Genomic DNA, 17,340 nt, shown 5'->3' with positions numbered 1-17,340 from the left:
AATGGGTGAAGTATCAGTAAACAGAGAATGCTTGAAAATGGGCTGCCACAGGGCTCAGTGCTAGCACCACTGCTTTTCAGTCTTTACATTGCAGACATTCCTGAAACAGTTAGCAGAAAGTTTGCTTATGGATGATTTAACTTTGCTAATTAGTGATAAAGCTATAGAAAGAACTGAAGAAATATTGATAAATGATATGCCAGCATTATGACAGTTCTATAAAAAATGGAGAATAACATCAAATCCTGGTAAAACTGAATGTTCTTGTTTTCACCTTAATAACAGACTTGCAAATCAAAAACCAGAGATATATGTTGATGAGACATTAATCTTGTTTAATCCAACACCTAAATACTTAGGGATAGCCTTGGATAGAACTCTGTCATATAAACAACATATGATTAATATCATTGCTAAAGTATGTACTAGAAATAATATAGTTCAGAAGCTCTGCAGTACTACATGGGGCTCAAGTGCCACAACTCTACGGTGCACCACGTTGGGAATGGTCTACAGCACAGTTGAGTATGGTGCTCCTGTCTGGCTTAATAGCCACCATGTCAACAAATTAGATGTTTAACTTAATCTTAATATGCGCTTAATGACAGACTGTATCAGAAGCACACCCTTACAATGGCTCCCCCATTCTGAGCCATATTTCTCCTCCAGAATTGCGACGACTTCATGAATATAAAAGAATCCTAAATAACCAAAACCTCCCAATACACGAGTTTATTCCAGATGTGTTATCTGATAGATTAAAATCAAGAAGACCTGCCATTAAACTGCCTGTAATCTTCTCAAGCAGTATTATCTGAAGTCCATAGCTACATAAATATTCTTCAAAAAACCATCTGGATTTGACCTGCCCAGGAATATATGGAAGATTGCTAACAGGATCTGTACAGGTCATGGTGTATGCAGAGAATTACTATCGAAATGGGGGAAGATATCGAATCCTCACTGCCCTTGTGGAGCCGAGACCCAAACCATTCATCACACAGTTCAGGAATGTGAGTTAATGGCATATCCAGGTGAACTAAAGAACATTTTTGACTTATTCCCAGAGGCAATCACAATTGGATTAAAAATCTAAATGTAAAAAATATGACTAAATTTTTGTTTGATGCTTGTCATATATTTAATGCCTGTATTTTATCTGTTTGTCTATGTTTTACTTTATATTTATAATTTTACATATTTGTATCTTATCCAAATTCATATGTATTTCATGTTATTCCCTTTTAGCCATACAATAAATAAATAAATAGCTAAGCCTCCACCATCTGTAAAAGCAGGGTATCTCAGCTGTCCTGTTAGACTGTACATCCCTGACCAACTAAGATGCTTCAAAATATGGATAGGCCCAAACTGCCTATCATGGCGCTACCACCTGTGCCTGATGTAGTAGTAAAGGACATGAAAATAAATCTGGCTCTTCAAAGAAAGCTAAATGTGTTAACTGTCAGGGAGATCATCCACTACTCCCATGCATATCATAAGGGAAAGGATGAAAAAGAAATTCCAAAGATTAAAACAAAACAAAATATATCACATCAGGATGCAAAAAAGGAAGTTAGCCACTACCACAGAACCTTTTATGCTGAGAAGATGTATGTTTATCCCACCATACCCGAACTTTATGACTGTTAGTGCTTCTCTGTTAAGTGCATCAATCGCATGACCTACGGTCTCACTCCAGAAACAACTTCCAAAATTAGTTCCATTCAATGAAAACCCACTTGTCAAAAAAAAAAAAAAAAATGGCAAGAATATCATTTAAAGATAAACTACCCAGACATCCCCATTGAAAAAAATGGATACTTCTGTATCTTATGAAAGTAAATTAAACTTGCCAACTAATCCTGACACATCAGATGATGTATTGAATTTTTTTCCACATGAAGAGATGGACACTGCTCATCCATCATTCCCAAAATTAGGTGACATATAAACCTGATAAAGACCAGCCCTGAACCTCCTGAAAATCAAAACGATACGAAAATTTTTACAATGAAAGAACTGTCATGGGATTCACCAGAATAGCAATGATATTAAGATTTTGCTGCAGAAACATAAGCCATTCTGTTTGTCTGCAGGAAACAACATATTTAAAAGGAGGCAGAAGTGATTTACCTATCAGTGGTATTTCTTATCACAGTATGTTCAATTTATTTACCTCCATGTGATGAGACAAACAAGATGGAAGGTGATAATTTTATATTGCAACTGATTTAGTCAGTGCTTCTTATGGGTGATTTAAATGCACACCATTTTTTCCACTGCTGACATGGGATGTTGAAGAGAACATATTATTATTTTTATTGCATGGGAACCTACATGGAGTCCTAAGACTCATCGTGGGAGACCAAAACTATCAACACAATCTATCATCCCCTTCCTGAAATGATTAAGAGAGAAAGCATTAAAAATGACTCAAGCAATCCATTAAAATTCATTCACCACTCTCCAAGCAAAAAAGTCCTCCTGCCCTTCCTAACCACACTCTTACTCCAGGGAAGAGCTCTTGTTCTGCTCCCTCTAGCCAAGTGTTGAAACATTTCCCCAGCATAAATCCTATAAAATCCTTTAAGTAACTTAAACATTTCTATCAAATCCCTACTTTTTTGCATGTCAATCAACTTTTGCAATCCATAACTCCTCATAGTGAGCATTTCACAGCCCACACCAACTTGCTCACTCACCTCTGGATCCTCACCACCAATTCCTCATCTCCAAGAATCCCAGACAACAGTAATCCAGATGTGGTTGTATCAAGGCTTTATAAGGAGGAATGATAACTTCTTTATCTCTGCTTTTTAGTGTGTTCTTCAATAACCAAGAAATTCTGTGAGATAACCTGGCTACTTTAGCAATATACCCTCTAAATTTTGGCTTTCTATCTACAACTACCCCACAAATCCATTAATTTGATGGGATAGGAGTGTTGGTATCTTGCTCCACCTTTGCTACGAGTTGCCTGGTGTTGTACTACATATTCAGTCCCGAAGATATTTTCAGGCGCAAACTTTGTTTGCTCTCACTTGGATATAGGATTAAACTAAATTTATTATAGTCTAACCAAGTGAAAAATAAACTTTCAACATCTTTCTCTAAATCCAAAGTAATTTAATAAAAAAAGTGGAAACCTTTTGGCAACTCCTATAGGTAAAGATGACCTTGCTATTGCTTTTGCTTGGTATCTCCAACTCTGGGCCTGGCTCCCACTGAAGAGACCTCAATAAAGGTCAAAACTAGGCTGGGTAGCAGCAAATCCCTTAATGCATAACATTATACATATCCGCAAGGAGATGTGTTTTGCATAATGGGCGATACTGGGATAGGAGTGTTGTTAGCTTGGTCCACCTATGCTACGAGTTGCCCGGTGTTGTACTACCTTACCCCAGAAAGGTAGTACAACACCATATTAAGGCATAACTGATCCTTCACAAAGTCTTCCTGCCACCCTCATGGTGTACCACATTGTTATCCACCCACTCTGGAAGTCTCTTTATGACCAACTTTTCCAGTGCGTTTACCACCATTCCTGAGAACTGATTGGTCTATAATTTGCTACCACAGACTTAGATCCTTCATTACGCAAAGGAATTATTTTGCCCAGCCTAATCGTCATCATCAATTCCCTGCACATTTTTGTAAAATGGGAAGCTGTATTTACATTCAGATTCTGCAATATGCTATGTACTTCCAATTCACAAATCTCTGTTCTCACATCAGTCCCTGTCACCTCTGCCATACCAATATCTTCGCTGGGATGATATTTGTCTGTCTCTGTTCTCTCCTATCATCTACACTCATTAAAGTTATCATTTCATAGTCATCCTTCCTCTTGGAAGAATGACTATGAAATGATATGATCCTTGTACCATTTTCACAAGTTAGATTGTCACTTATTTCCTTAAATCTACAAGATCATTCTAAATCTTACTTAGTGATCCTAAAGCATTGCTACTAAACTCATCACTCCAGGACAGGATATTAAGAGGTGGTACCACTCAGTGAGAAAGCAACCCTCCCCCATCCACTCAACCATAGAACTGCTTTACTTCCCAAGAAGCAACTAAGCCCAAAAACAAACATTATTAAATGTCATCAGTGGAAGCCAAGTCTTTACTGAGGTTAAAAATTAAAGAGGTGTTCATCATAGGCCTAGAGTTGTTAGTATAGGGGCACAAGAGAGCTGAAAATATTAGAAAAATAAAAGGCAAGTGGATTAGATGAGAGATAAAAAAATGGACTCAGCGCTTTTATATCATCATGTAGTCAAAAGAGCTGATGACTTTTTTCTATCCCTCATACTATCCATCTGCCTTTTCTTTCTCCTATCAGGCTCTCTCCTATACTAACTGCCCTAGGCCTATTTTTTTTTTTTTTTTTACTATAATTTTTTTTTCGATATGTGACAAATTGTATTCTCTTGAAATTAAAATTTCAAGAATGTTGATTTGAAAACCAGCAATACTGTATTCTTGAAATTTTAATTTCAAGAATACAATATTGCTGGTTTTCAATTCAACATTTTTTTCTAATTTTCCATAAATGGTATTTTAATTGATTAATTATAAAATTCAAAATTCTTTTCCCATTGCTGCCATATGGGGAGTACTGCAAAAAATTAACCTGTTCTATTGTAGGTGATGAAATGTTCAACACATTACTTCCATTAATGCCATTTACTGGAAGGTGACCATATGCAATTCATGAAGCAAGATCCTTCCTGTTAGGATATCCTTGGAACTTCAGTAAGTTATGAAATAAAGTGTTTTTCCAAATGCAAGTTTCTGTGGTTCAGCAGTTCTGTGGGAAGTTTTTGGTTTTAAGACTACATTATGGTATAAATAAAGAGTTGAAATTTTTAAAAAAATACAGATTACTTTATCAACGGTGAGAGCTAGACCCAGGAAAAAAACAGAAATTATATATTTTCCTAAAAAAAAAAGTAAAAATGTAACTCACCTACTTATTAAAATTCTCTAGATTAGAGATAGATATAGAAAGGTTTTTCCCACTTGGTTACAAAGAAAACTGTACTTGCCAAGAAATTATATTATTGTTTAATCATGGGCTATATATCTGTGAATTAGGGGGTTGAATTTGAGGGATGAATGGAACTATATAAGAGCGATGGACTGCATTTGATTGTTTTAGTGTGAGTCATATGAAGAAACTGCTGGTGGAAGGAAGAATAATGACTGCGGAGAATGGATGTGAGCAAGTAAGAAGTGATGGAAGAACAGAAGAGTAATGAAGGATGGATTAAAGAAGCACTTTTGAATGAAGAAGTAAGTAGCATTAGTAAGAGAAATCAGAGAAGAGGAGTTCAAGACAAACTAGCAAATGGAGGGAGAATCACATGGATAGGGCAACATAGCATGAGAAAGGTTGATGCTGGAAAAAGAAGAGTGAATTTGCGAGTTGACAAGAAAGGTGGGAAGGAGATGAACTGGGATATGGAGAGAGCATCAGTATCTGGAGAAGATTCTGGGATTGGTAATAACGAGACAGAAAGAGAGAGGAATAGCATGGGAAAGGCACCAAGGAAATAAACTGTCAAAAAAAAAAAAAAACACCTCTTATGTTTGTATATAAATGCTAGAAGTGCTATAAATAAGGAGAATAAAACTATAGCGATGAGTGAGTTTGTTCACTCAAAATCACTGGAATAAGTGAGCCATGACTGGATGAGGAGACAACATCCTGGAAAGAATAGAGAAGGAAGAGTGCGATATTTTTCATGAAGACAGAAAATGCAAAAAAGGGAGGTGGAATTCTGTTGATGATGGAAAATGAGCTGTTCCCATGCAGATAGATATGCAAGTGGGAAATAGTGGCAGTGATTTTCATGTAGTAGAGAGTCCAGGGAGTCCAAGGACTCATCAAGGGAGGGCATCTGCTCTACAACTCTGTCTCCACCACTCACAATCCACAAGCTGACTACAACTATATCAATGCCATCTATCGCCGACCACCACCAGTATTTCCACAGACAATCCCAAACATCCATGCCCACGGCGGGATTCGAATCTGCAGCCTTTTGGCTGGTAGCAGATACACTAACCACTTGGCCAGCCAGGCTGGCCATATTTAGTTGGAATTTTCTAAAGACCTGGAAATATGGAAGGCAGTGACAATTAAATGTATAAGCAAAATATCTTTTGTTTATACATTGCACTGACACTGAGTTATGGAAGGACAGTTGCCTTAAGCAGTATGTAGAGGACATAGAGGACACATGAGGCACATACAGACACATGTAGAGGATGCATACAGACAAATCGGCCCTTCAGAACACACGCAATTTACAGACAAAAAATACTTTTTGTGGTGTTGGTCGTGGGTGGCGCTGATGTAGTTGATTGGTAGTAGAGGTTCTGTAGTGGTGGAGACGGAGAGTTGTACAGTGGGTGTCCTCCTTCAATGAGTCTTCAGACTACTTGGAGGTGTCACGAATAATAATAATAATAACAATGAGGATTCAGCATCTTTGATTTGATTATCTCATCAGGGGATGTTATTATAAATGAAGTATCAAATCTTCCTCTGATTGATGAGAAAGACCAAGAAGTGATAATATGGGTGGTTGCCAACAATAAGAACAAAATATATTTTGTTCAATTTTTAACAATTTCTTCCTTTCCTCGCTGAAGTTCTAATCAGCAAGGAAAGGATAAACATAAATCCACAAGTAGGTGAATATGAAAAGCTCCAGAAACAGTTTGTAGCTATATCACAGAATGAGCAGTTAAGTGGAAAGAAGATCAATATTACTTGAATGCTATTCAAGAACTATCAAGTAGAAACAATATCTAAATGTATTCCGAGGCCAAAAGGTTAAATAAATTAGGTGCAAAATAGATGAACCAAGAGATCCCTTCTAGTATCGGAATGTATCTGATCTTGCATCAGATGCAATCTGAAAGTAGAAGGCATTATGGAGGCTGCATAGAATAAGTGGTTGTTATCAGTTTAATGAGAAGTAAAAATAACAATAAGGAAGGTGACTCAAATGACAAGGGTATCAAAAGCAAAAGTATGACCAGCAGTTAGCTAATGAAACCAAACACCCTAGCTGCTTTCAAAATGTTACCAGCAGAAGAAAATGATTATGAAGGATGATATTGCTTGATGACATTAATAAAGGGATAACCACTGCTGAGGTTATAGTTGAGATATTAAATGAGCAGTTCATAAAGGTATTTCATCCTTGTGAATGTGACATTATGACAGGTTCGAGTGCAGTGGATGGGGAGGAGGTAGTGAGAAAGTGGTATATGGTGAAATGAGCAAACTTGATGTTAAGATCGATTTTTTTTTATTTGGTCCCATACACGAGAGGTCAAGAGACCTATAAGCACATCAGTGCTGTGCGTGGGGGAAATAAGGCTCTGGGAATTAATGATATATCACCATGTGTTAGAGGGAATATGTTATGAGGAATGCCAGGTCAAGTGCCAAAGGAGTGCAAGGAATGTATTTAGACATGGCTAGGTAAGTGTTTGAGGATGTCATATTGCTGGGGAGTGTGGTGTAACTCCTTATGAGAATACATATAATGAGTGTAAATTATTATTATTATTATTATTATTATTATTATTATCATCTGACCTTATTATTACCATCTGAAAGAAACAAGAAACGGAAAATCACCTGGAGAAGATAAGCCAAGTTTAGAACTATATAAATACGCAGGAACAAGATTCAAAGGAAGACTCTTATTATTTTTAAATAAAATTTACTCAACTGGTATCCCCCCAATAGAATGGAAAAAAGCAATTGTGATTCCTATCTTTAAGAAAGGTAATAGAGATGACCCTAAAAACTATAGAGGTATCAGTATACTAAATTCATGTTACAAAATATACAGCAGAATCTTAAATAACAAACTAATGAAATATTCCGAAAACTTTATTCTAGAGGTACAAAATGGATTTAGAAAAGGACGATCATGTATAGACCCAGCCTTCTGCCTAAAATTAATAATAGAGAAAAGAAGAGAATATAATTTAGAAACACATATTGCATTTATTGACTTTGAAAAAGCATTTGACAAAGTTAAAAGAAACATATTATTTAACATATTAAAAGAAAGACAAATACCAAATAATATCCTAAAAACTGTCACAAGTATATATGAAAATAATCAAATACAAATAAGATTAAATCACAAGCTATCATATACAAGAGAGATAAACCAAGGGGTCCGACAGGGCTGTCCCCTCTCAGCAACTCTTTTTAATATCTACTTAAATGAAATAATAATAAAATGGAGTAAAAATTTACATCAAGGAATTAAACTTTCACCTACAGTTAACTTAAACACTCTCCTCTTTGCAGACGACCAAATAATAATTACAAATTCTGAAGATAACTTACAGAAAGCTATTTTAAATCTAAATGAGATATCCAAAGATTATGGTATGATAATATCAACGGAAAAATCAAAAACTATGGCCTTTAAAGGACAAGATCCAGCAAGAACTAAAATAGTATTAAATAACAAGATCTTAGAACAGGTGAATTCATTTAACTACCTAGGATGTATGATCACTTATGAAAATGAAAAAGATATAAACATAAAAATTGCAAAATATTTAAAAATAACAGGAGTAATTAACTCTATATTTAAACCAAACCTAGTTCAAAAACAAACCAGGCTAAAAGTATACAATACATTATCCCTACCGGTCTTAATGTATGGAAGCGAAATCTGGACAATAAAACAAAAAGACAAACAAAGATTAACAACAGCAGAAATGAAGTTTATGAGAAAAACTGCAAAGTATACCCTATTTGATCACAAAAGAAACAAAGATATTATGAAAGAATTAAACCAAGAACCAGTAATTGAAAAAATTAAAAAATATAAACATAGATGGATGGAACACGTTCAAAAAATGAAAACAGGAAGATTACCAAAACAAGCCTTAAAGTACAAGCCATTAGGAAAAAGAAAACCAGGACGTCCTCTTAAACGATTCAACGATGACTTCTAAGGCCGGAACAGGTCATACTAGGCCTAAATCCTTGATACGTATGATGATGATGATGATCATCTGACCTCCAAGGAGTCAGAACTCTTCATGGGAAGTACACGCTATTCCATGCAATGCTCATCCAATTGATTCATTGAGTCTACATTAACAACACACTTCAGCAATGCATTTGTTCCACTCACAAATCACATCATGCAAATTCTCCTTACTCCACTGCTCACACCTTCCTTATACAGTTTCCGAGTGGATTCTTGTTCTACTCCACCTCCCATTCCATGAAAAATTTCTTCCATGTCACCCTGATAACAAGCCCTGACTAACTTATACATCTCAATCATATCCCCCCCCCCTCCTCTTCCTATTCATGAGGTATTGCAATTTATGTTCTTTAAATCTGTCTTCATATCCCACATTTCAAAGATCACTGACCACCTATGTGAATTTTCTCTGGACCCTTTTTTAACATATCCTTCTAACTATGCAAACCCAATGAGAAAATCTGTGCACAATAATTCATATGAGGTCTGATCAAGGCCTTATACAACTGAATCATAACCTCTTTATTTCTGCACATCATAGTCCTCTCAGATAATGCCAATCCATAATCTGATGCAACGACTTCATGACTTGTGCTATGTGAACCCTGAATTTCATGTCCACCATTACTCCCAGATCTCTCATCTCTTCTATTTCCTTTAAAATTTCACCACCAAGTGTATACTTTGCATCCAATCATTGACCAAATTTAAAATACCTACACTTTGCAACATTGAACTGATAGTTCCACTTATCTGACCATTCATACAATGTATTCAAATCCTCCTGTAAGGTTATAACATCTGCTTGACTCTGCATTGCTCTCCCCAATTTTGTATCATCTGCAAACAGCTGCATATATAGTTAAACCTATTCCAATATCATTAATATACAAACTCAACAACAATGGCTACAATATAGATCCCAGTCTGTATTGGGCTATAGTTGTACATCTCATTCAACTGATCATTACCACTCATCTTATTCTACCTCCATAATGCCTTCTTCCTCCATTGCATGCTTAATCTCTTCATTCATCTATCTTATTGCTTGGATACTTGGTGATAATCTCAAAAATGGCAGGTAAAATGTCATTTTAACTAAATTACAACATTGAGTTAAATTATTGTCATTTAGTTACCTATAAATTTTAAATAAGAAATAATCATAAATAATTATTTCATAAGGATAATTACAGTGTCACTTTAATGAAAAAAACATAAAAAAACTAGACATTTTCCCCTACTTTAAGACTCAAATTTTGTTATATAAGAAAAATCTAACACAATGCTATAATACCATATATTTCACTAAAATCACTGTAGAAAACCACCTACCTGTAATTGCATGTGAATTTTCTCAGCAATCTCTTGCCCATATGATAGAAGCATCTCAACAGATTGCTGAAGAGGTTCGAACATTGCATCTGTAGCTTTCCTTCTTTCCTTTACTGCTTGAATATGTCCCATGACTGTAACTAGACTGTCAGAATCTCCTTCTACTACTGGATAATTCAAACCTTCATCTGTCTGATTAATAAATTTTTCTAAATCATCCAACTTACTTGTAACATGATCTAGAAGACACTGCTTAAAACAAAGACTCCACTTTTTTATTGTATTCAGAAGAGCCTGCTTAAAATACTGGAGATCAATTTGGAACCAGCTATTCACTAGAGTAGCATTTTTTGTATCTTCTACTTCGTGATACATTACTTCAAATCCATCTATCTGTTCAAAACAAGGAAATAAAGAATATTTTGAAACAGACACTCAAGAACTTCATGTTAATAAACATATGCAATTTGCAGAATATCTGAAACTAGAAGGTACATTGGATAACTGATTTTCTGAATACAGTTGGTCTAGACAATAGCAAATACCATCATAATAATAAACTTGCTCACTATAACAAACTGCTGAAAGTCCTGACCAAAGTTATGTAGGCATGATGCTAGTCTGCAAAAATCTCCTAATTTCTTTTTTTTTATATATATATCAATTCAACATATGAGGTTACATACAGTACATAGTCCTCAAATGATACTTGAACAGTACCACTTGAAGACAAGTCATTAAGGAGAAAAAAGGGAATCTATTAAAAACTTTCTTGAAAGGCTTGGGGTTATACTTACAGGAAGAAAACAATGTGAGATGGCTTTTTTGCTTTTCCACTCACATTGCTTTCTTCAGTGGAATGAAGGAAGAAAATCAGATGTGAGCTCGATATGGTGGGAGTTTGACTGTGTATAGGTGTTGACCAGTGGCTCTGCTCTGGTTCTTACATGATTAGAGGTAAGAAGAGGAACAGTCGTGGCCAGTCATTGGAGAAATGCCCATGAAAGTACCTATAAAAATGACATAACGAAGAAGAGTGCACCTATGAGAAGAGACTGGAGGAAGTTGTGTGTGGGTGGGTGTATGAGAGAGAGAGAGAGGGATCGCCTTAATTAGAGAGCCTTCTTCTGTATACAAGCAAGAATTCCTAGGGAGGTTCTCAGTGCATCATTTCAAATGTGAGAACACAATTCTAAGGTTAGCCAGATTTGAGATTTATAAAACATTAGGAATTATGCAGAAGAAGAAGAAGGCTCTACTTAAGGTGATCCCTCAAACATATATTACATCCATAGCTGATTAAGCTATGGATGTAATATATGTTTATTCCAGGATAAGGTGGATGTGACAGTCAGTCCAAGAAGGAAATCTGATCTTGAATGGAAATTGCAACATTATCAAAAGTAAGACGGGAGTGACAATTTTTCTTTTGGGTAATAAAACAAGACTGTTTTGATAGCAATCTCCTGAATAAGAATGGGAATGCTTTTGATAGCAATGAAATTCATTAAGTTGTCTTGTCTTTGCTCCACCTAGAACATTGAAGAGATCAGTGTTTAAGATAGTTATATAAAATAATGAAGCTTCAATCATTTGAGTACTACAGGGTTTCTCACATGAAGAAGAGAAATGAAGAGTAGTGTCATCAGAAAAAGCATGAAGAGGATTAGGTTAGAGACAAAGAACATCATTGATGTATAGAAGGATGAATCTAGGGTAAGAATACAGAACCCTAAGGTTCTCCAGTATTTATAAAGAAATAATGAGAGGAAGCCATTCACCATAACATGCAACAGATTACTAGAGAAAGAGAAGAATCAAAGCTGGCAATCCAATCACAAAGGGAAGCAAGGAGACAGTAAGATGGTAGCTGGTGGAAAATGATTCAATGCCAGACAGGATGAAATATTTTTGAAATATCAATACAACCATGTGAGTTTTTATTATTATTATTATTATTATTCATAACACCTCCAAGGAGTCCGAAGACTCATCGCGGGCAGACACCTTCTATACAACACTCCATCTTCACTACTACACTGAACCTCTACTACCAATCACCTACATCAATGCTATCTGCTGCCCACAACCACAGCTAGTATTTTTGTCTGTAAATTGCGTGTGTTCTAAAGGGCCGATTTGTCTGCATGTGGGATGAAAAACCAGAGTTTCTGGGAGAAAAACCCTGCTACCTCTGTATGAGATCGGCTAACTCACCTTCAATTGAAAAAGTCCATATAAAGATTCCTCCCGTCATGACAAGAATCGAACTTAGGCCTTTTCTAATCGAAGTGCACAAGTACATTCATTCTTCCAATTGCGCTATGGAGGTGTTTCTCCAAATTAGCAAAGAGGTCTGCTGTAGACCAAGTATGGTTGAATCCATATTAGCAGTCACTAATTAACTGATAAGTATCCAGTTAAAAGTTTATTTTTCACTTGGTCAGACTCTAATAAATTTAGTTTAATCCTTTATCCAAGTGTGTGCAAACAAAGTTTGCGCCTAAAAGTATCTTCAGGACTGGGGTAAAGTGGTACAACACAGGGCAACGCCTTGCAAAGGTGAAGCAAGATACCAACACTCCTATCTCAGTATCTCCCGTAATGCAAAACACATCTCCTTGCAGATATGTATAATGTTATGCATTAAGGGAAGGGCCACTAACCCAGACTAGTTTTGACCTTTATTGAGGTCTCTTCAGTGGGAGCCAGGCCCAAGTGGAGATACCAGGCAGAAGCATTAGCAAGGTCATCTCCTCCTATAGGAGCAGCTGCCAAACGGTGTGCCACCTTTTTATTAAATTACTCTAGATTTAGAGAAAGATGTTGAAAGTTTATTTTTCACTTGGTCAGACTATAACAAATTTAGTTTAATCCTTTATCCAAGTGTGTGCAAACAAAGTTTGTGCCTGAAAGTATCTTCAGGACTGGGGTAAAGTGGTACAACACCAGGCAACTACTTGCAAAGGTGGAGCAAACTAAAATAAACTTTCAACATCTTTCTCTAAATCCAGAGTAATTTAATAAAAAGGTGGCACACCGTTTGGCAGCTCCTATAGGAGGAGATGACCTTGCTAATGCTTCTGCCTGCTATCTCCACTTGGGCCTGGCTCACTGAAGAGACCTCAATAAAGGTCGAAACTAGTCTGGGTTAGTAGCCCTTCCCTTAATGCATAACATTATACATATCTGCAAGGAGATGTGTTTTGCATTACGGGAGATACTGAGATAGGAGTGTTGGTAGCTTGCTCCACCTTTGCAAGGCGTTGCCCGGTGTTGTACCACTTTACCCCAGTCCTGAAGATACTTTCAGGTGCACACACTTGGATAAAGGATTAAACTAAATTTATTATAGGTATCCAGTTAGATGTTTATCACCTTCTCTACCACTCTGAGAGTACTGAGGTGACAGCAATGAGAAGATAATTTGTTAGCCGATTTCCTTTTTTAGGGGATAGGTTAGATCAAAGCATAGTTTCATGCTGTTGAATGAATGCCAGATGCATGACAGTTTAAATAGATGATAAAATATAAGTGTTATTTTTTAATTCTGGAGCACAAGTTCAAGTTTTGTGCGCAACTGGAGTTATATTACCTGGACCAGAAGATTTATTAGTATCAAGACTAATGAAAGTTTTTTTCCTGATGCCTCTCTAGTGAAACATCAGAGGAGATATGTGGTTAGCAGTTTCTGTGATGCATGGAAGATGTGTCTTTTTTTTTTTTTCATATATCTGACCATACACAAACATACACAAAAGACCACAAGCCCAGCAACATATCGATGCCATGTGTGGGCAAAGGTTAAGAACAAAGAAGAAATCTGTTGATGGTTTTTTTTTTTTTTTTTTTTTTTTTTTTTTGGAACAGCTGAAGATTGTCTATTCTTTGGAGAAGGCAAAGTGAGGGCATTCCAAAATATAGGAATGCAGATATATTTGGAATGCAGACGGAGAAAATAACAGGTGGAGAAGCTGGTTTGGCAAGTTTGAAGTTGGAATGTAAATTGGCAATGCCCAGCACTCTTGTTCTTATTTCTCGTGGAAAGGCTTAGACGTTGGTTATGCATTTTCACTATATAATTTAAGGAAATTACAATGTACTAGGATATACATTAAAATAAATTTTAATATATTTCAATATTTCGGCAACATCACGTTGCCATTTTCAAGAACTTAAGTACAAGACATGTGCACGCAGGCACAGCACAAGTAGGAAGCTATTATTTCTCCTAAAGTCCTGATTATGCCCTCTAGCGGGCAATATTGGTATTCTTGGGCGATTGGGCTGAAAGTCTTCTGATGTAGGTTTCCCAAATTTGAGGAAGTCTCATGCAGCCAAATTTGTTGAGGTTTGGATCGTTTCTTAGGGCTGAAGCTGATTCCATGAAAGGCTTTCGTATCTGTATTTGCTACGGTGTATTATCCTGGCTTTCTTCCACCGTATTCTATGGCAGGTATCCAGCACATGGTCAGCAAGACCAGAGTGGCTGTATTGGTGAAAACGGATGTAGTCCTTGTGTTCTGAAATTCTGATATTTGCTGTCCTGCCTGTTTGGCCAAAGTAGGACAGCTTACAGCTGCAAGGGACCTGGTATACACCAGGTAGGCCTAGGGGGGGGGGGGTTGGTCTTTAGTAGAGCGGATAAGGGATGCCAATTTTTTATATGGTCTGTAACAAGAAGTTATCTTTAGTAGAGCGGATAAAGGATGCCAATTTTTTATATGGTCTGTAACAAGAAGTTATGTTTTTTTAAGATTTTTGTGATTTTTTCCGAGGTGCCTCGGATGTAGGGTATGGATATATTACACAGGTAAGCTGAAATCTTTATTGTTAGATCGAGTCACTTACCTCCCTATCGAATACAATCCCACCAACTCCCAAATTAGTAACCTCCACAGGCTCCTTAAGAAGGCCACTTCTTGGCCTGTGGAAATCACTAACAAATTAAAACCATATAACTCCATACCCCACCGTATTTATGGACTCCCAAAAATTCACAAGGAAAATGTGCCATTACGTCCCATAGTAGATGGCATTGATTCCCCCACATACAAACTAGCTAAACATTTGGCCAAAGCTCTCTCTCTCTCTCTCTCTATACTGGCAACACACCTTCATACATAAAAAACTCAGCCCACTTCAAAGCCAGCATAGAAAACCTTACACTCAAACACACTGACATAATGGTCAGTTTTGATGTCTCCTCCTTATATCCTGATATCACAGCCCTATTTCAGTTCACAATGAACTCAGGCTATTTTGTTTGGCAAGGAAAATTCTACAAACAAATAGAGGAGACAGCCATGGGTTCTCCACTCTCTCCACCCTTGGCCAACTTTTATATGGAGACTTTTGAAGAGAAAGCCTTAAACTTTGCCCCACAAAAACCAACCGTTTGGCTTCGCTATGTAGATGATGTATTCGCTATTTGGCCACATGGCTCCGATGCACTCCTCTCCTTCTTAACATACTTAAACAACCAAGACCCCAGAATCAAATTCACCCTGGAAGAGGAAAAAAACAACTGCATTCCTTTCCTAGACACACCAGTCACCCGCCAGCCTGATGGAACCTTGGTTTTCTCAGTATATAGAAAACCCACCCATACAGGCAGATATATTCACCAACAATACCACCACCCCTCCTCACAACAATATGGAGTCATTAAGACACTACACAACAGGGCTAAACTTATCTGCTCGAATGACAATGCCCTAACCATAGAACTAAACCACATTCTCAACACTTTCTCAGCCAATGGCTACTCCCCCCCAAAAAAATCAAAAAAATATTGAAACCAGTAAACCACAACTTCCCCCCTCCCCCTCACAACAAGGATTACTCTAAATCCATCACCATATCCTACATCCGAGGCACCTCAGAAAAAATCACAAAAATCTTAAAAAAACATAACTTAACTTCTTGTTACAGACCATATAAAAAATTGGCATCCCTTATCCGCTCTACTAAAGACCACCCCCCCCCCTAGACCTACCTGGTGTATACCAGGTCCCTTGCAACTGTAAGCTGTCCTACTTTGGCCAAACAGGCAGGACAGCAAATATCAGAATTTCAGAACACAAGGACTACATCCGTTTTCACCAATACAGCCACTCTGGTCTTGCTGACCATGCACTGGATACCTGCCATAGAATACGGTGGAAGAAAGCCAGGATAATACACCGTAGCAAATACAGATACGAAAGCCTTTCATGGAATCAGCTTCAGCCCTAAGAAACGATCCAAACCTCAACAAATTTGGCTGCATGAGACTTCCTCAAATTTGGGAAACCTATATCACAAGACTTTCAGCCCAATCTCCCAAGAATACCAATATTGCCCGCTAGAGGGCACAATCAGGACTTTAGGAGAAATAATAGCTTCCTACTTCTTCCTCACTTACTGTTGTGTTGTGCCTGCGTGCACGTGTCTTGTATTTAAGTTCTTGAAAATGGCAACGTGACGTTGCTGAAATATTGAAATATATTAAAATTTATTTTAATGTATATCCTAGTACGTTGTAATTTCCTTAAATTATATAGAGAAAACTCTTGTTCTTACTGTTCCAAAAGAAAGTAGAGGAATGATGGTGGCCATTTCAGCAGAGCACTGCCTATGAACATATCAGCAGAATGCCAACATGAGCTGGAAGAGGTTAGAAGCTTTCTTATCTGAGATCTTACCTCCTCTTTTACGGTCTAAAGTATGTTATTTTCCTTGTAAACAAAGGTCCTAAGCAGTTTCAGCTTATGTCCATTGAACTTGATTTACTCTTTCTTCCTATCCTCTCTAAATATCATGTTTTAGTTTTTTTTTTCAATGTTTATTATCAACCCATATCCTTACCCTTCTTTACTTAACATTCCTTAACTTCCACACTGTTCTGTCTAGCTCTTATTTGTCTTCTTCAATAAATAATGATTATGTCACCTCTAAATATTAAATTATTG

At 36.9% G+C, this 17,340-nt stretch overlaps 1 protein-coding gene across 1 annotated transcript in view; it reads right to left on the bottom strand.

Moving 5' to 3' along the window:
• The window catches only part of Dhc93AB (Dynein heavy chain at 93AB), a 1,274,973-nt gene that overhangs the window by 850,995 nt on the left and 406,638 nt on the right, over positions 1-17,340 (bottom strand). Inside the window, exon 20 of the mRNA XM_090403805.1 lies at positions 10,388-10,780. Within this exon, the coding sequence (XP_090259931.1) occupies positions 10,388-10,780 (393 nt within the window). The remainder of the gene's footprint in view (positions 1-10,387; positions 10,781-17,340) is intronic.

The sequence above is a fragment of the Typopeltis vanoorti genome, chromosome 1 (assembly GCF_054136105.1).
Source record: "Typopeltis vanoorti isolate ZY-2024b chromosome 1, IOZ_Tvanoo_1.0, whole genome shotgun sequence".
In the NCBI taxonomy this organism is placed as follows: domain Eukaryota; kingdom Metazoa; phylum Arthropoda; class Arachnida; order Uropygi; family Thelyphonidae; genus Typopeltis; species Typopeltis vanoorti.
This window is presented reverse-complemented; position numbering and strand designations above follow the sequence as displayed.